Source organism: Pelophylax lessonae (genome assembly GCF_965119305.1).
Source record: "Pelophylax lessonae genome assembly, chromosome: 1".
Lineage (NCBI taxonomy): Eukaryota > Metazoa > Chordata > Amphibia > Anura > Ranidae > Pelophylax > Pelophylax lessonae.
In genome coordinates, this window is record NC_138768.1 from 118,905,218 (window position 1) to 118,930,177 (window position 24,960).

The window sequence follows — 24,960 nt, forward strand, 5'->3', positions numbered from 1 at the left end:
TATGAAAATTCCCCAAAAAAATGAAAAAAAAAATCAAAATTTTTTATCATTTTAAGGCATTTTTTTTTTTTTACCATATGTTTGGTAAAAAAAAAAAAAAAAAAAATTAGCAAAAAGTGTATTTTGATTGGTTTGCGCAAAAGTTATTGCGTTTACTAACAAAGGGAAAGATTTTTGTCATTTTTGTTGTTTTTTTTAACGCGTAATGGCGACGATCTGCGATTTTTTTTGCAGGACTGCGACATTGGGGCGGACAGATCGGACCCTTGACTGACATTTTTGACACTTTTGGGGTTACCAGTGACATTACTACAGTAATTAGTGCTATACATATACACTGTTACTGTAAAAATGACACTGGCAGTGAAGGGGTTAACTTTTGAGAGGGAGGGGTTAAGTGTGTCCCTAGGGGCGTGTTTCTAACTGTGATTGGCTGTGGCTTGATGTGTAAGAACAGTGATCAACGGTCCTACATAGTAGAACCGTTTGATCACCATTCTTACACAGGGGAGACTGACAGGTGGCTTTGTTTACACTAGCCGCCTGCCTTTCTCCCGCTGTCACGGACGATCGCGAGTGCCCGGCGGACCCGCGCGGGGGGGGGGGGGGGGGGGGTCAGTGACCGTGCGGGAGCGCGCACCCGGCGGCGCGCGCTCGCTCCCAAAACCCTTACAGGCTAGCGACGTAGCCCTACGTCGCTTTGCCTGTGAGGGGCTGACTGCCGACGTAAAAAGTTGTGCGGCAGTCGGCAAGTGGTTAAAGTGCAGAATTTCAGCCTAAATTCAAGGGGTTAAGCATATGAACAAATTTTAGTAACTGCGACCATTTTTATACACAGACACCCCATTTTCAGAGGCTCAAATGTAATTGCACAAATTAATATATTCATAAATAAAATGTTCATTTTTAATATTTTGTTGAGAATCCTTTACTGGCAATGACTGCCTGAAGTCTGGAACCCACGGACATTACCAAAGACTGGGTTTCCTCCTTTCTGATGCTTTGCCAGGCTCTAACTGCAGCTGTCTTCAGTTGTTCTTTGTTTGTGGATCTTTCTGCCTTTAGTTTTGCCTAGAGCATGTGAAATGCATGTTCAATTGGGTTGACATCCTGTGACTGACTCAGCCATTGCAGAATATTCCACTTTTCCTTCAAATGCTCCAGGGTTGCTTTTGCAGTGTGTTTTGGATCATTGTCCATCTGTACTGTGAAGCGCCGTCCAATCAACTTTGCTGCATTCGGCTGAATCTGGGCTGACAGTATATCTCTAAACACTGTAGAATTTATCCAGCTGCTTCTGTCTTCTGTCATATCATCAATAAACACTAATTGACCCAGTGTCACTTGAAGCCATGCATGCCCATACCATCGCACTGCCTCCACCATGGTTTACAGATGACATTGTGTGCTTTGGATCATGAGCTGTTCCAAGCCTTCGCCACACTTTTTCTTCCCGTCATTTTGATACGGATTAATCTTAGTTTTATCCATCCAAAGAATGCTTTTCCAGAACTGGTCAAGCTTTTTTAGATGTTTTTTGGCAAAGTCTAATCTGGCTTTTCCATTCCTCAGGCTTATGAATGGTTTGAACCTTGTAGTGAACTCTCTGTATTTGCGGTCTTGAGTCTTCTCTAGATTGTAGACTTTGACAATGATACGCCCACCTCCTGGAGAGTGTCCTTCACTTATCTGGATGTTGTGAATGGGTTTTTCTTTACCATAGGGAGGATCCTGCGATCATCCTCCACTGTTGTCGTCCGTGGATGTCCAGACCTTTTCATGTTGCTGAGTTCACCAGCGCGTTCTTCTTTCCTCAGAATGTACCAAACTGTTGATTTGGCCACTCCTAATGTTGCTGCTATCTCTCTGATGGATTGTTTTAGTTTTTGAAGTCTTACAATGGCCTGTTTAACTTGCATGGACAGTTCCTTTGTAGGTTCACAGCAATAGATTTTAAATGCAAATACCACACTTAGAATCCACTCCAGACCTTTTACCTGCTTAATTGATGAAGAAATAAAGGAGTAACCCACACCTGGCAATGAAACAGATTTTTTGATTCAATTGTCCAATTACTTTTGGTCCTTTGAAAAAGGGGGGGGGGGGGGGGTGGCTATTGTTTAAAAGCTGTAATTCCTAAACCCTCTGATTTGGATGTACATACCCTCAAATTAAACCCCGAGAGTGTGCACTTTCAGCCCATATCCATTATATAACTATAGCTTAATTAGGTTTTGGTAAATAACTGAAAAAAAAAAAAAATGGTGCCTATGTCCAAATATATATAGACCCAACTGTACATTTGGGGTCCATCAAACAAAAGGTCTTCCAGTTCATTAGAAAGTGGTCACAACCAGGTAGAAAAGCCTGTCCCCAACCAGCATGCTGTAGTGAAGAACCCTTGCGGTTTGTGTAGCAGTGGTAGTCTCTCTGAAGAGGTCCACCACATCCCCTCTGCTGAGTGACCTATAGCTCTGTAATCGGAAACCCTCTTGATTCCTGCTGATTGCACTGCCCTCGCAATGACTAACCAGGGTTGTGTTAAACCTATGAAGAGAGACGGCTGCTTCCACACAGTGAACAAGGGTCCTTCCCTGCAGTATGCTAGCAGCAGCCAGGCTTTTCTAATCAGGTTGTGGTTCTTTTCTAAAGGAAATGAATTGTAGGACTTTGCACAGCTTTTGTTGTGATGTACCTGGAATGTGTTTAAAGCCAGATTGAACTTTCTGGTAAATTAGCTAAAGTCCTTCCCAAACTCTCTGCAAGGGATCATGAGAAAGCTATACAAAACTTAATACGAGAAAGGTATTTTAGGCAAGAATGACAGTAAAGCACGTGCTGTATTGTGCCTTCACTGATTTTAGCCAAGCACTGGGTCATTTTAAACAATAAGAGAACATAAAAAGAAAAGAAGTAGGGTAAATAGGAAAGGATCAGAAAAGTACAGTGGGTACGGAAAGTATTCAGACCCCCTTAAATTTTTCACTCTTTGTTATATTGCAGCCATTTGCTAAAATCATTTAAGTTCATTCTTCTTCCTCATGAATGTACACATAGCACCCCATACTGACAGAAAAACACAGAATTGTTGACATTGTTGCAGATTTATTAAAAAAGAAAAACTGAAATATCACATGGTCCTAAGTTTTCAAACCCTTTGCTGTGACACTCATATATTTAACTCAGGTGCTTTCCATTTCTTCTGATCATCCTTGAGATGGTTCTACACCTTCATTTAAGTCCAGCTGTGTTTGATTATACTGATTGGACTTGATTAGGAAAGCCACACACCTGTCTATATAAGACCTTCCAGATCACAATGCATGTCAGAGCAAATGAGAATCATGAGGTCAAAGGAACTGCCTGAAGAGCTCAGAGACAGAATTGTGGCAAGGCACAGATCTGGCCAAGGTTACAAAAATATTTCTGCTGCACTTAAGGTTCCTAAGAGCACAGTGGCCTCCATAATCCTCAAATGGAAGACGTTTGGGACGACCAGAACCCTTCCTAGAGCTGGCCTTCCGGCCAAACTGAGCTATCGGGGGAGAAGAGCCTTGGTGAGAGAGGTAAAGAAGAACCCAAAGATCACTGTGGCTGAGCTCCAGAGATGCAGTCAGGAGATGGGAGAAAGTTGTAGAAAGTCAATCATCACTGCAGCCCTCCACCAGTCGGGGCTTTATGGCAGAGTGGCCCGACGGAAGCCTCTCCTCAGTGTAAGACACATGAAAGCCCGCATGGAGTTTGCTAAAAAACACCTGAAGGACTCCAAGATGGTGAGAAATAAGATTCTCTGGTCTGATGAGACCAAAATAGAACTTTTTGGCCTTAATTCTAAGCGGTATGTGTGGAGAAAACCAGGCACTGCTCATCACCTGTCCAATACAGTCCCAACAGTGAAGCATGGTGGTGGCAGCATCATGCTGTGGGGGTGTTTTTCAGCTGCAGGGATAGGACGACTGGTTGCAATCGAGGGAAAGATGAATGCGGCCAAGTACAGGGATATCCTGGACAAAAACCTTCTCCAGAGTGCTCTGGACCTCAGACTGGGCCGAAGGTTTACCTTCCAACAAGACAATGACCCTAAGCACACAGCTAAAAATAACGAAGGAGTGGCTTCACAACAACTCCGTGACTGTTCTTGAATGGCCCAGCCAGAGCCCTGACTTAAACCCAATTTTTTTTTTTTTTTTTTTTTGATTTTTTAAATTCTTTCCATTTCCCCCATTTTCTTTTCATATTTCTTGGAATCTCCTCTTGTGTATTACATAGGTATTCCATATTATAGTTATTATTTATCTTTTTACACCATTCCTTTATTTTCGGGCTCTCCTTTTCTCTCCACTTTTTTGGTATGGTTCCTTTTGCTGTATTCAGCATGGTTGGGACCAGAGTCATTTTATATTTTTTTAAGGGTATTGTTGTTTTATGAAATAGGCATGCCCATGGATCGTCCGGCACTTTTATTTCGGTGATATCTTCAATCAGTTGTCTTACCTCTAGCCAAAAATCTCTTATTTTGGGACAATCCCAAAATAAATGATAAATTGTACCTATGTTGCCGCAATCCCGCCAGCATTTATCTGTCTTGCCTGGTTGGTATTTATTTATCACTTCTGGGGTGATGTACCACCTATATAGACATTTATAATTTAATTCTATAGTGCTAACATCTATGGCTGTGGATCCAGCCATCCCTAGTACAGTCCCAAGCTCCTGTCCTTGCAAATGTGTTCCTATTTCTTTCTCCCATTTTCCTATATATGGAGGTTTTTCCATACTGTGCCATTCCGTCAGCATTTTGTAAATCTGAGACACTCCATGCCTTTGCATGGGAGAGTAGCTCAGTTTCTCGATATTGTTAAGATTTTTTTCCGACCTAATCGGCTGTGGTAATGAGCTGACAAAATGTTTCAGCTGGAGATATCTCCAATTATCCATTTTTATATTATTATTTTCTTGTTTTAATTTCTGAAGTGTTTTTATGTGCCCTTTGTGTAAAATATCTTTTAATTGAGTGTTCCCTATCCAATTTCCTCCCTGTTCTTCCTCCCCGGGTGGGAAGTATTTAGTGCCATTTAATGCTATCATTGGTGAGTTGTATTCCCATTTCAGTTGTTTATTTATTCCATCCCATATTTTATAAACTACCTTTGTCAATTCATGTGCTCCCTGTGTTTCCCTATATTTTGGTGGAATCCAAATTGTTTTATGTAACTGATTATTATTTTGTGTACATTCTATCTCTACCCATCTTTTTTCTCTCCTTTCTATTTTTGTCCAGTCCACCATTCGTGAAATAATTACCGCCTTATAGTACCTCTCTATGTCTGGGGTGGCTAATCCTCCCTGTGCTTTGCTTCTTGTCAGGGTCTTGTACTGTACTCTGGGTTTTTTCCACTGCCAAATATACTTTGTCAGTAAGGTTCTAATTACCCTAAAAAAAATTGCGGGGATGTTTATTGGCAATAGAGAGAAGGTATATAAGATTTTTGGCAAGATAAACATCTTAACAACATTGTTTCTTCCAATCCATGAAATTTGACCATTTGATTTCTTTCTTATTTCTGTTTTTATTTCGTTCAGTAACGGTATATAATTAGCTTGGTATAATTTTTCAGTTTGAGGTGTTAAATATATCCCTAAGTATTTTAATTTTTCTTTTGTCCACGTATATGGGAAGTGTGTTTTTATACTTTGTTCTTCCTGAGTATTTAACCTTATATTCAGAATCTCTGATTTTATTGGATTTATTTTAAAGTTTGACAACTTTCCATAATCTTTTAGCTCCTTTTGAATATTTGGGAGAGTAATCCTTGGATTTGTGACAATGAATAGCAAGTCGTCAGCGTATGCTGCGACTTTGTGTTCTTCTTGATTTACCTTCACACCTTTTATGTCTACATTTTGTCTAATTTTTGCCAGTAATGGTTCCAGGGTTAATACGAACAATAGGGGTGACAGGGGACACCCCTGTCTTGTCCCATTACTCATTCCAAATTTCTCTGATAAGCTTCCGTTTATTTTTATTTTTGCTGTGGGGTTGTTATATAATGCTTCTATCCATTGCCTCATTCTTAGCCCAATCCCTAAACTTTTTATGGTTTCTTTCATGAAGTCCCAATCTACCCTATCAAAAGCCTTTTCGGCATCAATTGATAATAGGATGGAGGGGGCCTCATGTTTTGTTGTTTTTTGTAGGAGTAGCAAGGTGCGTATAACATTATCCTTACCTTCTCGACCTGGAACGAATCCAGTCTGGTCCGGATGGATCCACATTTTTAATAAATCTTTTAATCTCGTTGCCAAAATTTTCGCGAATAATTTTGTATCTGTATTTAACAACGCGATTGGCCTATAACTAGAGCATAGGGTTTGATCTGTCCCTTCTTTCGGTATGACCGTTATATATGCCATTAGAGATTCTTCTCTTAGTTCTTCCTTCCCTATTTTATTCAGATATTCTTGCATTTTTGGTATTAATATTTCTTTAAATCTTTTATAGTACTTTATTGTGTATCCATCCGGACCTGGACTCCTTCCATTTTGAGTGGTTTTTAATGCTTCTCTTATTTCATTTTCAGTAATTGGCGCTTCAAGAAGTTCCAATTTATCTTCTGGGATCTTGGGCAGGTTTGCTTCCTCAATATATTTTTGGATATTTATTATTCTTTCCTGCCTTGTTTTTGAGGTTTCTTCCTTCCGGACGTTATATAACGTACTATAGAAGGCATGGAACGCTTTAGCTATTTCTGTAGTTGGGTTTACTGTTTCGTTTTTACTGTTTTTAATTTTTTCTATGTAATTTTTTGATTTTTTCTTCCTCAGTAATCTTGCTAGGGATTTCCCTGGTTTATTTCCAAAGTTGTATCTGTATCTAGCTATCTTATTGAAGTAATTTCTAGATTCTTCTTCCAATAGGTCTTTTAATTCATCTCTTTTAATTATAAGGTTTTCCTCTATTTCTTTTTTAAATTCTTTTTTATGTTTTTGTTCTAGATCATATATTTCTCTTATGAGTGTATTGATTTGATTGGACCTCTCTTTCTTTTTTTTTGAGGCACTGGCTATTAATATTCCTCGGATATACGCTTTGTGTGCTTCCCAGAGTGTAGCGGATGATATTTCTGGCGTATCATTCTTTTGAAAGTATAACTCTAGTTCTTTTTCTAGTCTGTTTCCTATTTCTTCATCTAGAATTAGTTCTTCATTTAACCTCCATGTTCCCATACTTTTGTGGTGTGTCGGTATCTTGATTATTAGGGTTAGGGGGGCATGGTCTGACAGTGTGATTGTACCTATTTCTGTAGTTTCTATAAATTCCAACAGGCGATGGTCAATAAAAAAGTAATCCAGTCTTGAGTACATCGAGTGTATTGAGGAGTAGTAAGTATAGTCTCTTTTTTTTGGATGTTGAACCCTCCATGCATCTACTAATTGGCTCTGATGTAACTTTACCCTTATTTTCCTCAGTTTTTGGTCTCCTAGCGTCCTTACTCCCGATGTACTGTCGACGTTTGGATCTAAACAAAAATTTATATCTCCTGCCATTATCAGGTAGCCTTTTTTAAAGCTCTCTAGGTCGTACAGGATTCTCCCCAGATATTCACTTGGTTTTTTGTTTGGGTTATAGATATTGGCCAATGTCAGCTCCATCCCCCTTATTTGTCCCTTAAGGAAAATGTATCGACCATTCGGGTCTGTTTTCATTTCTTCTAAGGAGAATTCTGTATTTCCAGCTATTCCTATTGCTACTCCTCTAGCACGTTCTATTGGTGAGTCTCCGTAATACCATTTAGGAAAGTGTTTAGAAAAAAGTTTTAAATTCGAGTGGAGAGAGATGTGCGTTTCCTGTAGAAAAGCAATATTTGCTGCTTCTCTCCTCAGCTCTTCCAATATTTTATACCTTTTTGTATGGGAGTTTAATCCTCTTACATTGTACGTTATTATTTTTAGTTGTTCATCTTTCATTTTTTTTTTCTCCTACTTGATCCAGTTCCTCCTCGAACACGGGGGCACCAGATCGATTTAAATTCTACTAACAGCATACTACCAATGTTGTTAGTCTGGCAGGCTTTTAAAATTTCTTTTCTTTTTTGGCAATGGAGAGTTTCACTATCCCTACCCTTCCCCCCCTCTCTCACCCTCCCCCCCACCTCCGTCCCCTTCCGTCTCATGTTGATATTTTTCTGATCAATTTTTGATCTTAGGGTATTTAGTTGTTTCTTTGGGTCATTCTCCCTGATACCCATTCCTTTGGGGTGGTGCTCTAGTGGGTTAGCACGATATACCTCCCTCCTCAATTGGAAGGACGTTCCGGCTTTGGGGGGGGCTATCCTGCTTCCTTTGTATAGCTTACCTCCCTTCCCCTCCCTCTCCCTCCCTCCTCCCCCCCGCCCCCCTCCCCCCGTCCCCCCGCACAGTTCACATCAGTAAGAGAGGCCACTCCACGCAAAGCAGGAGAGGGGAGAGAAAAAAAAAAAAAGGGGGGGGGGTTCTCTCCCGATTTGCATTATTTGGGCAGTATTCCACATATTTTATCTTTTGTTTTTTCTAGCTAATGTCCATTGCTGTTCTTCCGTCTGTGAGTTTCTTCCTAGTTCATCTTCCCTGTCACCTTCATACCATCCAGGCAGGTTTGGTTCCTGTATGTCAAGTTTTTTGCAAAATTCTTGAGTTTCCTCTGGAAAAGTGAGTTTTGCTGATCGCCCATCTCTTTTTCCTATTAAACTGGCTGGAAACCCCCAATTATATCTGATTCCTTGTTTTTGCATCTCTTCTGTCAAGGGTTTTAAAATTCTTCTCCTCCTCAGTGTTTCCGGTGCCAGATCTGTAAATATCTGTATCTTGTCATTTTCTGTATTTACTGCCTTTAATAATGATTTATTCTTCTTTAGGTTTTCCCATATTTGTGCTTTATCTGTGTAGTTTTGAAACCTGATTATCACATCTCTAGGTGATTCTGCTGGGGCTCCTGTCGGTTTTCTTATGCGATGGACTCTGTCAATCAGCAATTGGTCTTCTTCCCTTCTACCTAATACTGGGTTTAGGATTTTTTGAAGTTTTTCTCCTAAATTTTCTTCCTGTGTTGTATCTCTTAATCCTCGGATCCTCAAATTTTTTCGTCTAGCTCTATTCTCTTGATCCTCTAGTTTGTAAGCTAGATCTCTGGCTTTTTTCTTGGTCTCATTTATTTCCTTTCTCATTCCCTGTATTATTTTTCTTTGGTCCTCTTGTTTTTTTTCTAGTTCTTCTACCCGTCCCAGGGCGTGTCCCAGGTCCATCTGGACCCGTCCTAGGTCGGTTTGGATTTTAACCAATTCGATTTTTAAAGATTTTTCCAATCCTGCGAACATTTCTCGCATTTCACCTTTTGTGGGGGCGTGTTCTTTTGTTTCTCCCCGCTCTTCCTCTTCTTCCTCGTCGTTTTCAATCCTTATGCTTAATTCTGAATTTGCTGGACTGATTGGTGATTTAGCTACTTCAGCTTTTTGATTTTTATCTACTTTCTTCTTGTCTGTTCCTTGTTGTTTTCCCTGGGATGTTTTTTCTAAGGCATTTTCTTGTGTCATAAATTTCCTTATTGTGTTAGGGCTTGAGGACACCCTTGGTGATTTTGCAATGGCTCCTCCTCTTGTGGATTTACCCCTCATTATGTAGAGAGTTGTTCCGCGGTTCCTATATAAAGTCTCGCAACCTCCTATGATGGTGCTCCAAAATTAGGTATATCGTATTGATAATCAGAAAAAGATTTTGTCTACCTTCAAGCCAGAGGGAGACACAGACAAGCCGGGTAGCCTCTATTTTGAATCAATGTTCACAGGCGGCTATAGAGGTATGAGGCATGGGGCACTTCCAGCCTCCCACCTCCCTACTCAGGTCCTTATACAGGCTAGGGTGAATCTCGTCCTTAAATGTTTAAGAAGTGGTAGAGAGAAAAAACAATAGAGCGAGGGCGAAACTCAGGCTGTATGTCATAACAAGGTGTTTGGGTAATGTCAGGTATTATTTCACAGAGAAAGTGTTAATCATTTTATATATTTTATATAGCCCCAAGGTCTTTATTTATACCTGTGATCTTCTTATGAGTCTCTGTGTACGGTTGCTGAGGAACCGTGTGGAATAAACATGAGCTGATTTGGGGTATTGAAAGACTGTTGTGGCTGTTAATCCAATAAGAAATACTTTATATGAGGTTGCTGGTATAAACAGGGAGCAGCTGAATCAGTCTCAGGTGTGCTGACATTGATAATTTACCATACTGCTTTGTTGTATGTCTCTAGGAAGTCTTTATAAGTCCTTCTAATAAACAGTAAAATGACAGTAGGTATGATATAGAAAGAGGGTTTACTCCTCTGTGACTCACGGTTTTGTAGACTGTCCCTTTTTAAAAGTTTTTTTTCCGTTCATCTTTAGACTGTGTACTCTCCTGTCTCCTTAGCTTCCAGCCCTCAGGCCTCAGGACATCAGCGTCTCCAGATGGGTGGGCTCAGATGGACCTGGCAGCTCTCTTGGGGTCCGCTCCCTCGGGACCTGCTCGCCTACGGACGTTTACCATGTCCGGCCCCCCGCGCTGGCGGTTAGCAAGGAGGTCTCTCCTGTCGCCGCTATGGCTGCTCACCTGCGTTCCCGTGCAGGAGACAGGGCTCTCCAGCGCCGACTCCGTGTGCTGTAGGCGTGCAGGACTCCTCCGAGTGTTGGTGCTGCATGAAGTCGTAGCTACAAACTATGGAGGGAGACGCCAGGGAGGGTGGGGGGGGGTCAGCAAGGTTCACCGCTCGCAGTGCCCGCGCTCATCCCCGGGAGCTTAGGCATCCAGAGTCTGGCCGGAGGTGGGTCGGGAGCGGTCAGGATCCTTGGTGCCTCCATTCAGCAGGAGTTAGCCCTCTCCCCCTCCGTCCTACGTGCGTGCCGATAGGCTCCTCCCCCCCATGACGGCCTGACTTAGTGTATGCTGATCCTGTTCTGCTGCTGCGTTAACCGACTTAAACCCAATTGAGCATCTCTGGAGAGACCTAAAAATGGCTGTCCACTGTTGCCATATGGGGTTTAGGCGTAATCTCTTACCGTGTTGTGAGGATGAGGGGTTTATGTATAAAACTCCATCAGTAATTGTAAATATATATATATTAATGAAAGTAGTAAAGGTACCCATTTTTGATTGCAAACTCATACTTGGGAATTTAGTGTTAATAGATTTGCGTGAGCCAGACGGACTGGTTTTTAGTAATTAATTAATCCAGGGTAACACATTCCTTTGAAAGACCAGCTGGCTATTTACATATATATACCTACGGATAGTATCAACCCGTGTTTACATCCTGGAAGTGAGACTTGCTGGAGCCAGGACACATCTTGCATATCTTAAGTAGCCATTTCAGAGTTACTCCACAGTGAGGAGTAAACACCCCCCCCACAGACAGAAAAAGGAGTGGTTAGAACGAGGCGTAACTATGGGAGGGGGAAATGGTCCAATCTGGGAAGAGATACGCCCACAGGAAGTGACAAGCAAGATAGCTGAACCAATGAGAATGGCCCTATACAAGGCTATGGGATATGGGTCTATATTAGGTTCGGTGAGACAGGGTGACTTCCTGTTTGGCATGGGAGAGCGAGAGCCAGCACTAGAGGTAATTATGGAGTAAGGATTAAGGGTACATTGTATATTTTATTTGTGTCGGTCATAGTGTGTGTATATGAGTCTATACTCTATATATTGTATTTGTTCAGTTAAACTAGGGATATTTTACATTGTGTAGTATGTACAATAGTTATTATTGTTGTAAATTACGTAGGCTGTGCAAACCTTATACGAATAAATAATTGTTGTGTTAAAGTTTTCACACAGTCATAGAACTCTCATTATTAACCCAAATATTGTCTGAGATAAATTAACTCTCATAGATTTTTGGTAACATAATTGGCGACCATGAAGCATTGATCAGTCTGAAAATATTTGATACAGCAAATACTAAGATTTGTGTAAGGTTATAGAGCTGGGTTTAAACTGAGGCAGTTTTCCGGTAGTCTGAAGGCCACAACAATTAATCTAGGAAAAACAATGAAAAATTGTTTTAGTGGGTATTAGGAAAGATACACCACAGAGTTTTTTTTTAAGAAAAAATTTCCCATAATTATGGTTAAATATGTCAGATTAACTTTTACATACCGGTCAATGTAATTGGGAGGATATATCTTTAACGGGAAAATTTTGTTTTTATTGTTTGTTTTGTTCTGTGTAAGCTTACCAAGCATCATTTCTTGTGGTGGCTACATGAATTAAGTTGTTATTTGAAAACCACCGAAAGGGTGTTGTTTTATTGTTGAGTTTGGAAAAATCTCACAATTTCTAGTTTTTGGTTTGAAGACACAAAGGTAGCTTGTTGCAGGCTTCCTGTGGTGTGCTTTTGTTGAGGAAAAAGTTCAACAAATTGGTGTTCTTGGTTTTAATAGTTTTTATTCAATTTTTTTTAAATATTTTGGTCTTTTGTTATTTGTCTTTTAACTATTGTGGTTTTTGTTTTCAAGACACAAAGGACTAGCTTGATCCAGGCGTTCTCATGTGTTCTTTGTTGACAAGTTTCAACAAGTCTTAGTCGGTTTTAATTTTTTTTAGTATTTTATTTTTAATCTTTGTATCATTTTTTTTTTTGGTTGTTTGTGTTAATAACAAACTTGATAAGCTGGTCTCTTCTTGTGTTTGGGTACGTTGATGAAAAAGTTCAACAAGTTTTGGTAGGCTTTGTTCATCACTGTGGTCTGTTTACACTTCTATTGTCCACCTAGAGGCTTGTATCTGGGGAACTCCCTAGTGTGTAGCGGACCTATTGTGTTCTGGGTGGAGACTCAGACAAAAGAGGCGATAGAGTATTGTGATAATTATCTGTATGATAGAAGATAGAGTCACATTTTAAGTTTTCAAACTTGTTTTTTTCTCTGTGTGGGTTTCTGTCTATTTATTGGTATTTTCTCTTTTCTTTCTAATTTTTTTTTTTCCTTCTCTCCTCCTCCTCTCTTTCTTTTCTTCTTCTTTCTCCTACTTGCTTGTACTCTAAGTGACTGTATAGTACAGGGGAAAGGTGACTTTATTTTTAGCTTACCAATTGTGCATACTTTCTAGGGGTGATGGCGGCCATGCCCAGGTTAGAAAGTTTTGTAGCAACTTATACTCTTAAACATAAGAGTAATGATTTTGTCTGTGATGCTAAAATTAAAGAATCTCCTTGGGCCTATGTCCAGGAGTTATTTGAAGAACAAGTAAACACCACCAAAAAAAAAATAAAAAGCCCAAAAGTCTAGCCATAGCAGGCATGTATGCTGCTTGCATGGCTATGAATGCTAAAATATCTCAATCATTAGACAGAAACTTGTGCTATGCTGAGCAACTCAGGGGTGTATAGAGATGTGTATATATATACCTAAAAACACACACACACATAACAAAGGTAATGTATTCTAGGCTAGGTACTAGGAGTTCATTGTATTATTCTTTTTTTTATGTTTCTCTTTATTTCAGAAAGGTTAAAAATTTGGCAAAACAACAGACTTGCTGTGTCTGTTTTCTTTTATGCCATAGTTAAATTACATGTAAGTTTTTTTTCCCTGTTTTATTTCCGAATGTATGGTTCTTTTCTCTACTCCCTATCCATAACGTATTGCATTCAATCTCAATGAATGGGTGTGTCTGTGTGATGTAATGGATATGTATGAACTGTCTATGAGTAAACCAACATTTTTTTTCCAGGGGTCTGAACAGACCATGGGTCAATGACCATCAATAAGAATTGTGATCACAATAACGCGCATGCTTTCGTTTTTAATTTCTTTTGTAATGAGCTCAGTACTGGTACCAAAGAGTTTCTAAAATTTTCAAAAAAAAAACTGTGCACAGATAGGCGATCTCAATCATTAGAACATGCAGAAACTGTAGGAATTTTTTTTTTGTTGTTGTCTCTCTTTTGTCGTCTCATAGAGGTTGAGTAAGGTGTTATTAATCATCTCTTAGTCTTGTATTTTAGGAACAATACACAAACCAACATCGGTGGACAAGGCAGACATGTCCCAGACATGACAATATTGTTTAGTAATAAAAATAACACAGAGGACCGTATAGCATGTTTTTTTTTATGCATGCTTTAAGGAGAAGCCTCTGAATTGGAGTAATTACATTCAAAGATATACATATATATATATATATTTTTTTTTTTTTGGAGTCTATTTCGTAAACCAGAGTTTCTCTCTGTAAGTTTTTTTTTTGTTTCTCAAAGCCTGAATTACACAGAGGTTGTTTTGTTTTTTCAAAGTCTGACTTACACAGTCATGTTAAAAGAATGCCAATTGATATGGTAATTCCCTACAATACAGGGAGTGTCTTTTTCAATAACTGCAAAGGGTACAAGCATTTTGTTTTTTTTTTTGAACAAACATACCACTTAATTTCTCTGTAAAAAGAGAACGGTGTAAGGCAATGTTAATGTTGAGCCAGCACCAAATCTGTACGTTTTTAATTTTTTTTTATTAATTTTTTTTTAATCTTTATTTTTTTTTTTCTAATATAATTTTTTTTTATTATTTTATTTTTCATTTTACATATTTGTTTATTATTGATTTTATTTTTTATTCTAATTTTTTTGGTAACTATTTCTCTTTCTTTCCTTTATCACCTTAATTTGTAGGGTGATTCCATATTTTTGTTTTTTGCTAAAAAAAAAAAAAAAAAAAAAAAAAAAGGGGAGTATGGGGAACATTATAGTGAGAACAGTGAAATATTGGTATAGCATATTAAAGCTTCCATAGAGCATTGTGTTTATGGGCCAGTTCACAACAGTTTTGTATCCCTTCCACCATGGAATAATTGTGTTGTATACATTTATTGAAGCTCCCTCTTGTCATTTAGCTATTACCAACTATGGCAATAGGAACGATAACACCAGGTTTTGGGCAACAGTCACTCAACAATTGTTTTTTTGTACATGGTACACAAAGTCCGCTCTACAGCTCAAATATGTGGCAGTCATCACATGTAGTCAGTTTTTTTTTTGTTTCTCTTTCTCTCCAAATTAAAATCATTTGTCAATTTTCTTGGGTGCCATGATTAAGTTCAAAGAGCATCGCTTGCATATCATATAGATATACTAGGACTGGGGAGACTCATAGTGATTGGCAAATAGCTGACCCGGTATAGTACAATTGTACTTAAAAGTAATGTAATTTAGTTTAGTGATTCCCGAAGCCACGAGTAACTGGTGACATCACACTTATCTGCATTTTGACATTACGTCATTTTGTCTGCTTGGTTGACACTGCCTACTCTGTTCGGAGCCTGCTAAAGGAATGACCTCTGTCTCACAGCCTGCCAAAAGGCATGACTCCTACTGTAGCTACATACGCAAGCAAAGGACAAAACTACGGCCACAATTGTGTGGCACCAGCGAAGAGCCCATCGGGGTTTGGATAACTGAACACAGTTTCAGTAAACAGAGTCAGTGGTGAGTTGCCGGTAGCAACAGAACCCCCCTGGAGACTTGAAGGGTCACACACCACACAGTGGTAACCAGCAGAAGGCAGGGCAGAGTTATCTGCAGGCATATGACAATGGATGAATAAAGGGGGTGATGAAAATCTAGAAGCACCTGGCTGAAGGGGGTAACCATTCAAATTGATAAACATTTCAATGAAAAAGGGTCTCACTATTAGGTCACAGTAAATCTATAGCAAGGCTAAACAAAGGTCCTTACTACTCATAATTACAAGATAAGCAGTTATGTGAATGCATATGTCTGAAAAGTACACGTGTTTCTCTCCCTACCTGTGTCCACAATCATAAAGTATAATCACAGAAAGCCAGGAAAGCTGGTCCATAGCCTTATACGGAATATGCTTTCTCCATTTGGAATCTCCATGGAAGGCCGTCCCAGAAGCAAGAGCAACAGGACCAGATTTGCATTATGGACTTTCATACTATTATTATTGGACTATTGAGAACTCTTATCCTCATTTTGTTTTTTTGTGTGGTTTGGACTCGAAAAACAAGTAATGAACTGATGACACTGAGATCCAGGAATGTGGGTCTGTAGAGACGGAGAGTTTATAGTTTTTTTTCCAACTAGTTTTATTTCAGATAGAGTGACAAATGCTCAAAAGGAGATTACACCTAAACCATTATGTTATGTGGGGCCTTTGCTTTCTGCAGGCCCCAAGCGGGCATCTGTTGCCATATGGGGTTTAGGCGTAATCTCTTACCGTGTTGTGAGGATGAGGGGTTTATGTATAAAACTCCATCAGTAATTGTAAATATATATATATTAATGAAAGTAGTAAAGGTACCCATTTTTGATTGCAAACTCATACTTGGGAATTTAGTGTTAATAGATTTGCGTGAGCCAGACGGACTGGTTTTTAGTAATTAATTAATCCAGGGTAACACATTCCTTTGAAAGGCCAGCTGGCTATTTACATATATATACCTACGGATAGTATCAACCCGTGTTTACATCCTGGAAGTGAGACTTGCTGAAGCCAGGACACATCTTGCATATCTTAAGTAGCCATTTCAGAGTTACTCCACAGTGAGGAGTAAACACCCCCCCCCACACACAGAAAAAGGAGTGGTTAGAACGAGGCGTAACTATGGGAGGGGGAAATGGTCCAATCTGGGAAGAGATACGCCCACAGGAAGTGACAAGAAAGATAGCTGAACCAATGAGAATGGCCCTATACAAGGCTATGGGATATGGGTCTATATTAGGTTCGGTGAGACAGGGTGACTTCCTGTTTGGCATGGGAGAGCGAGAGCCAGCACTAGAGGTAATTATGGAGTAAGGATTAAGGGTACATTGTATATTTTATTTGTGTCGGTCATAGTGTGTGTATATGAGTCTATACTCTATATATTGTATTTGTTCAGTTAAACTAGGGATATTTTACATTGTGTAGTATGTACAATAGTTATTGTGGTCAATACTAAAAGTCGTCACCCCCTGGTAAGGACAGTCGGTGTGGTGTGCCTGAACCGACGTAAGGGGGGTAGCCTGTAAATAAAGAGGGCACCCCCAAGGGAAAGAGGTAGAGAAAAAAGGGTGAAGGAGGGTGGGGTGACGATCCGAGGCAGCAGGCCGGTCTAGGGGAGGGGCGGCGCTATAAAGCCCGCTAGCTCCTCCCACAAATAACGGCCTGCGGCCGCACACTTGTGGTCAATACTAAAAGTCGTCACCCCCTGGTAAGGACAGTCGGTGTGGTGTGCCTGAACCGACGTAAGGGGGGTAGCCTGTAAATAAAGAGGGCAAAAAGAGTAAGCAAAACAACACACTTTATTCAACATATCTAGGACACAAGCTTGCGAAAAGCCAATCTCAATTCCTTCTCTGGGTGCGGTATATACACTTGGAAGGCGTCCGACTCCCACCTACCAAGCCTTTTAATGATATGGCCTGGCGTATTATTCCCCGAAGCAGCCGTAGCCGCTCCTATCCGGAAGGAATGGCCAGAGTGCGCTGCCGGGTCCCACCCCAGTCTGATGCAAAGAGAACGTATGTAAAAAATGAATTTGGACGTAGTGAGGGGAACGTCCAGGAGCGCAAAGAGCGGTGCATGGCCGGGACTGCTCAGGGTCTGAGCCACGAAAACATCCAACACTCTGACAGGGCACCAAAGATTCCCAGACGGGTAAAACGGGATGGTAACGGGGTGGCCCACCTGCCTGGTCTTGGTGCTCTGCAGAGTCAAAATATAATGATCCCCCCATTTGACGAGATCTCGCTTGAGGAGACACAAACGCCCCTCAGCTGCGGAAGCAACCGAAAACTCCCCGGGCCTGAGAAAACCGTAGAAGGCCAGATACATTGCCGCTTTGAACACTGCATTCGTGTATGGCTCAAAGGGCGACGTGTCCAGTAAGTTGGAGAGGGCCCTAAATTTCTCCCCATCTATCGGCAGCCGCCTGATGGGGGAATGGTGATCCAACCTGCCAATACCTTTCAGGAGGCTCTTCAGAGGATATGCCCGGAGGAAAGGCAAGGAGTTTGGATGGCGCGTCAGAACGTGGTGTTGAACACCCGCCAGATATAGTTTAATAGTACTGACAGATAGCTTGAGTTGGAGGTGGCAAAAAGCAGCGAAGGCGACCATGGTCTGCACTGACTGGTCATCCAACCCAAATTCCACTAAAAACCTTTGGAAGATGGCCAAGGCTCGGTCATAAGCCTTCCTGGTGTTGGATGACAGAGCCATACGGGCCAACTCCCGTCCATGCGCCATGATGCGGGCTAGTCCAGGAGCAGATCCTTGAACTCTGGGGTCCGCGTGGGACATCTGTCGGCCATCGGGTGGAGAGTGAAGAAAACCTGCAATTTGGAGCGGGAAAGAGCGTCAGCGGCTAAGTTGGTGTGACCCGGAATGTGCTCACAGAAAAGAAAAAACTGGTAAGTGGCAGCTACCAAGGTCAGCCTGCGGACCAGCCTCATAATAGTCAGGGACGATGAACGGCCTTTGTTGATGATATCACAAGCAGCCATGTTATCACTGAAACATTTGACTGCCTTCCCTGACCAGTACCTACCCCAGGTGACAGCAGCTGCCACAATAGGGTATAATTCAAACAGCGCTGAGGTCTCCTGGAAAGCAGGTAAGGCTAGAGCCTCAGCCGGCCAACTATCCCTGAACCATGAGTCCCCGAAGATGGCTGCGAACCCGGTACTGGCGGCCGCATCCGTCCAAAACACAGGGGACTGGGCAGAGATGGGCGGGATGAACATGGAGATACCGTTCCAGCTTTCCAGGAACTCAACCCACATACCCAGGTCCGCCCTGGCAGGGGGATCCAAGTGGGAGATGACACCCTCCGGAAGACCTGGCAACAGCCGCAGCAACCGAGAGATAAAGGACCTGCCCTGGGGGATGATTCGCATGGCAAAGTTTAATGACCCGATCAAGGATTGCAACTCCTTCCTGGAAAACGACCCTAGTTCCAGGAACCTGCCTACCACCCCACGAATACGTTCAAGTTTGTCCACAGGGAGGCTGGACTGCATGGAGACAGAATCCAGGGTAATCCCCAAGAAATCCAGCCTGGTGACCGGACCGACCGTTTTGCCTGGTGACAGGGGAACCCCTAAGGTGGAAAATAAGGCCAAGGTACTACTTAAACTGACCGGCGTGCAGTTGCTATCCTCGACCAACAGAAAATCATCAAGGTAGTGCAACACCGAGGGGCACCTGGAGACATTCAGAAGGAGCCAGCAGAGCGTTTCAGCAAAGGTATCAAAAATCTTGGGGCTGCTTTTAGACCCAAAAGTCAGCCTGGAAGCGAAATAATATTTCTCCCTCCACTTTACACCGTGGATGTGCCATAAGGAGGGGTGAATAGGCAGCAGCTTGAAGGCATTGGCAATATCCGTTTTACTGAGCCAGGCAGCCCTGCCAGCCCCTAAAATGGCCTGGATGGCATTGTCCACGGTAGCATAGTGGAGTGAGAACTCGGCTGAAGGAATAAGGGAATTAAGGCTGGGGTTGGTGGAAGAATGAGGAGCCGACATGTCGATAATCAAGCGTTTTTTATTGGTGAATTTGCTTGTGGCAATACCGATCGGGTTGGTACGCCAAGAGGAGAAGGGGGGGGGGCCAGGAAGGGGCCTAACATGAACCCCTCCTGCACTTCCTTCTCAAGTAGTAGATCTACCGACTCCGGATCCTCCGTGGCCGACAGTAAATTGGGACATTCCAGAGTCCCCGTGGGAAGAGACACCAGCCCCGTGTGGAACCCACCCAAGAACCCCTGAATCAGATACTCCACCAGGTGTGGAGACGGATGAGCCTGCAGGTAAACTCCAGCACCTCGACCTTGACCCCGGTTAGTCATTGTTTAGGGTACATCTTGGATGGACACATGGATTTCGTGTGAGCCCTGAAACAGATGGAGCAGACATGGAGCAGCCTGCAAGCACTGAAGCTGCACGCCCCCCCATTGAAATTATTGCAAACCTGGGCTTTACCTAAGAACACTATGGGACGACCCAGCTTATCCCTAAGGCCACGCTGCTCTGACCTGCCAGCAACCCCCCCTGGGACCCCGGCCGGGGAGGATACAGCCTCCATGGGGCAAAGGCTGGCAGAATGTGAAGTGGAGGAGCATGTGGCACAGGAGGGAGGTGCCAAGCCTGCAAAGTGCCTGCAGAAGAGCTCGGTATCCAGTAGACTCCAATCCACACGAACGTTGAATTGAGCCAAGGCTGCCGCCGCCTTGGCCGAGACTGACTTATGAAAGTCGAAGAAGGTAAAACCCCCGTATTTGTGCCCTAAATCCACTATCTTATGCAAGTAAAGATCTAACTCTTCCCGCCGCTGCGGGTAAACAGAACACAAAACGTCCCTGTAGATGCTGAAGGCCAGGACAAACTCGGGGATAGTGAGCTTCTTATTAAGCCTGGGGTCCCTGGCCTTCATGACTACGGACAAATCACCGTAATTGTAGACCTTACTTTCGACCATGTCCTGGGAGGCAATGAGGAGAGCCACTAGGTTGACATCCTTCCCCTCCAAGATATCCTTGCGGAGAGCCGCGGGGACCAAGTGGGCCGGGGTGATAATAGGAGAAACCGTGGAAGAAGGCAAGATGGGAACTGGGGGCCTACCCTGATCACTAGCGGGAACTGGGGTCGGGACCGGCAAGGAAGGAGGGGGACCCCCTTGAGCCGGACTGGCGTCCTCCAGCTTAGTCAGCCTATCGCCGATGGACTGTAGGGAAGATAGGATGGAGTCCAGGGTTCCTTGTATGGCAGACGAACAGCCCTGAGAGCTGGTGCCCAGTTCCGGATCTTCTGGATGTTCCATCATCAATCTGAACAGCTCCGCTTTCCTTGCAGTGGCCGGGAACGAGATACCCTTCTGGCGTAGGACCGACGAGATCTTTGGAATAGTCCAAGACCCGTAAGAGCCCAGCGGAGAAGGAACCCGACGACCCCTGGGGGTATCGGACCTGACAGGGGTGCCGATCCTGGCTGGCGTGGAGGGGGAGGAAAATCCATCTTCCAGGGTGGCTCCTTGAGGCCCGCTGTAGAAGGAAACAGAAAAAGTAGAAAGCCCAAGACCGATTAACGACCGTAACGTATAGGGGAACCACTGGCTGGCTAGCTAGAGCCCAGAGGCGAAAAACGTAACTACCCCGTGACAGGTGAGGCCCTGCTAGATGCCAAGCGGCCGGTGAGAGGCTCTACCTATGATTTGGGCGAGGGGCATGAGCCACTGACCTGGTGGCGGGAAAGATGGCCTCTCTGTGACAGTAAAAGAATCAAACGTGTGGCCGTGACAGGTGAGGCCCTAACTATAAACCCCATGAGAAGGGTGGAGCGAGGCGCTAGCTTTGGTTTGGCCCGTGGGGCGAAATAATCTCAGACGAGATTGGGGGGTTGGCCTCGCGGGACCGGCTATGAAGGGGGGGGGACTAGGGCCAGCACCTGAAACCCTAACAGCCAGTAGACTAGCCCTACCAGGGAGGAGGGGGCAATACATGACAGAACAACACAGCTGGAGAGCCACAACAGAGTAACGAGAAGGACAGACGACATGAAGAGTGGTAAGTGCACAGAGGTGATGAAGCCGTGACGGAGCACAGGAACCAAAATGCAACCGCAGGTGAAAAACATGAGGAGTATACGGGCCTGAAGTGTACATGAAAGGGGGTGGCCACCGGGTAGCCAGACAAGGTGACTAAGTGTGTGGGGCCAAGTGACAGACCAGGTTTAAGTGTCTATGGGCGATGCCAGAGAAGCGTCTGTGAGAATTAAATAAGCTGAGCCGTGAGGTACATGAAGGAACCTGAAACCTGAAGTAGTACCTGGTGCCGGCATTGAAAGACATGGAGAGAACCTGAAGGAAAAAAGGCAAACGGTCAAAAAAGGGGGGGACGATGCGTGACCCCCCCACTAGAGATACATTACCTGTACCCGGAATGGAAACACACATACCTACAATGCAAAGAGACCCCCCCCCCCCACCAACCCTCAGGTACCAAACCCCCCCGCCCCCTCACTCTGAAAAAGGCCAGGCGACCCCCCCCAACCAAAGCAGCCATGAACAAGCAGGGACAAGCAGGGGAACATGGGATGATGTACCCAACCTAACAGAGGCCGATAAGAGAGCAGGAGAACATAAAACAGGTAGCCGTGGCCTAGTAAGGCAGGCAGTGTGTGCATGAGCCTGTGTACGGGGGTAGCCGTGGCCTTCTGGAAGGCAGGCAGTGTGTGCAGGACTGAGGGTGAAAAAATAGCCAAGGCCTACAGAGGCAGGCAGTGTGTGCAGGACTGAGTGTGAAAGATAGCCGTGGCCTACAGAGGCAGGCAGTGTGTGCAGGAAGATGCCTCCACCCCCCCTCCCCCCCCATGATAACAAGTACCTGATCCCCTACTGAACAGCAGGAGAAGCAGCGGCGAAGCTGGCAGTCACGGCAGAGAAGCTGGGCTGGATGGCAGCGGAGGGTGAGACTCAGCACCGTCAGAGGTTGCTCAGGAATAGCAGAGATCCGCGCCACACGCAGTGCTTCCTGGTACAGCACCCGACCGGACGTCCGGTCCACAAGGAGGCGGTATTCGGCCGACGTCAGGTGATCACCCAGAACACCTGACCAAGCCGAGTGACGATCCGAGGCAGCAGGCCGGTCTAGGGGAGGGGTGGCGCTATAAAGCCCGCTAGCTCCTCCCACAAATACCGGCCTGCGGCCGCACACTTATTGTTGTAAATTACGTAGGCTGTGCAAACCTTATACGAATAAATAATTGTTGTGTTAAAGTTTTCACACAGTCATAGAACTCTCATTATTAACCCAAATATTGTCTGAGATAAATTAACTCTCATAGATTTTTGGTAACACCACCAACGTTTACCATCCAACCTGAAAGAACTGGAGAGGATCTGCAAGGAGGAATGGCAGAGGATCCCCAAATCCAGGTGTGAAAGACTTGTTGCATCTTTCCCAAAAAGACTCCTGGCTCTATTAGATCAAAAGGGGGCTTCTACTAAATACTGAGCAAAGGGTCTGAATACTTAGGACCATGTGATATTTCAGTTTTTCTTTTTTAATAAATCTGCAACAATGTCAACAATTCTGTGTTTTTCTGTCAGTATGGGGTGCTATGTGTACATTCATGAGGAAGAAGAATGAACTTAAATGATTTTAGCAAATGGCTGCAATATAACAAAGAGTGAAAAATTTAAGGGGGTCTGAATACTTTCCGTACCCACTGTAGATTGTATCATAATAAAATCCAATCAGTTGAGTAAGATGATCTAGAGAGGATGAAAGAAAATGAAAAAAAAAGAGAAAATGAGGGACAAATGACTGAGCCTTGCTATATACCAACTGAGGGAGGATAGGACAAGAATGTGGAGCAATGTACTGTGGCTCCAGTCAAGCTACAGAGAAAGGATTGTAAAACCTATTTGCTGGGTATTTAGATTCAGTCAGTGCATTCATTTACCATAGAACCTGTGTAACCCATTTGTGTTACTAGAAATGTAGTGGCTAACCTGCTCAGCATCTCTAGAGCATTATTTTTCTTTTCAGCATGTTAGCCTTCAAATAGTAAACCAGGATATTCAGCAGCATGCCAAACTCCATAATAGAAAACAGAATAACTCAATAACGTGGTACACTTATGCCTCGTTTCCACTGAGCGGATCGGTTCGGGTCAGTTCGGTATGGTACGCTATTTTGAGTGTTTCCATTATGAAAGTGGCCCATACAACCGAACCAAACCACACCATTCCTGGTCCTCCTTCAGATGTAGGGCCATAAAAAAAAAAAAAACGCATGAGACTTTACAATTAAGGGAGTAAATTTTAAAAAAATACAGTATATAATGTGTATGTGTAATATATATATATATATATATATACACATACACACACACACACATATACACACACACACACACACACACACACTGTACACTGCTGGGTAATGATGGAGAAAACAAATTACTGCTTAAAGCAAAAGAAAATAATAAAAATAAGGCTTTATTCTTACCTCATCACTTTCACTTTCACCGTCAGACTTCTTTGAAGTGCTTGGGCTGTAAAACAAAAATTCTTTATAAACTCCTTTCAGTTTGAGACAAATCTAAAATAACCAATCAAAATAAAAATCAACCAGACTTCAATGGGTTTCAAATGTGCCTATTCACACCTGAGCGTAAAGTCGCTTGAAGTTCGAAAAAAAGTACACAAAATTCTTTTGAGTTGCAAGTTTCAAGCATTTTTGGTCCCCATAGACTTCAATCTAATCTTTAAAAAAAAAAAAAAAAGTTTGAAAAATGCACATATTGCTAAAAATGCTGAAAAAACACAAAGAAGAAAACAAAGTCTGTGAAAAAAGACTTCAGACACGCAACTCAGACCTATAAAGGACTTTATTTTCTTACTAAAGTTCCACTTTATTGTAAAAGTGTTCAAATAAATCTGACAACCAGAATTAGGCGGTACGAGCCGACAGTCTGCTGAGATCAAATAGGCTTTGTTTTATACAAGTTGATCCAAAGTACTTCTTATACATTTTAAAAAAGAGACCCAAAACGTAAGCAGTCTTCACTATGCTTGTTTTTTGTCTAATCCTCGATCTATCTGGAGCTGGTAACGAGTAGCCACCGCCTACCATTGATGCCGGGTTACCACATGCTTTCATGACCATAATAATTTGTGGTCCATGTTATCTGCTAAGAGGCGTGTGCTAATTGTTGGTGTTTGGTGTCGGAGCTCGTCAATCAACTTTGTTTACACTTTTTTGCACTTTACAGAAACTTCTGCCGGTTATATTATTGAAAGGACTTTGTTCTCATAAACACATCATTTTTAGTGTTGAGCGAACACGGACTGTATTATTCGTGTTCGTACCGAATAATTGGATTTTTTTTACCCGAACACGGACACGGACACTTTACTGTATGTTCGGGTAAAAATCCGTGTTCGGTCGTTTTA

The 24,960-nt window shown here is 42.8% G+C and overlaps 1 protein-coding gene across 1 annotated transcript in view; it reads right to left on the reverse strand.

Annotated features, from left to right (window-relative positions):
• Positions 1 to 24,960, reverse strand: part of CWC27 (CWC27 spliceosome associated cyclophilin) — a 371,659-nt gene that overhangs the window by 265,494 nt on the left and 81,205 nt on the right. Inside the window, exon 9 of the mRNA XM_082248209.1 lies at positions 24,014 to 24,059. Within this exon, the coding sequence (XP_082104335.1) occupies positions 24,014 to 24,059 (46 nt within the window). The remainder of the gene's footprint in view (positions 1 to 24,013; positions 24,060 to 24,960) is intronic.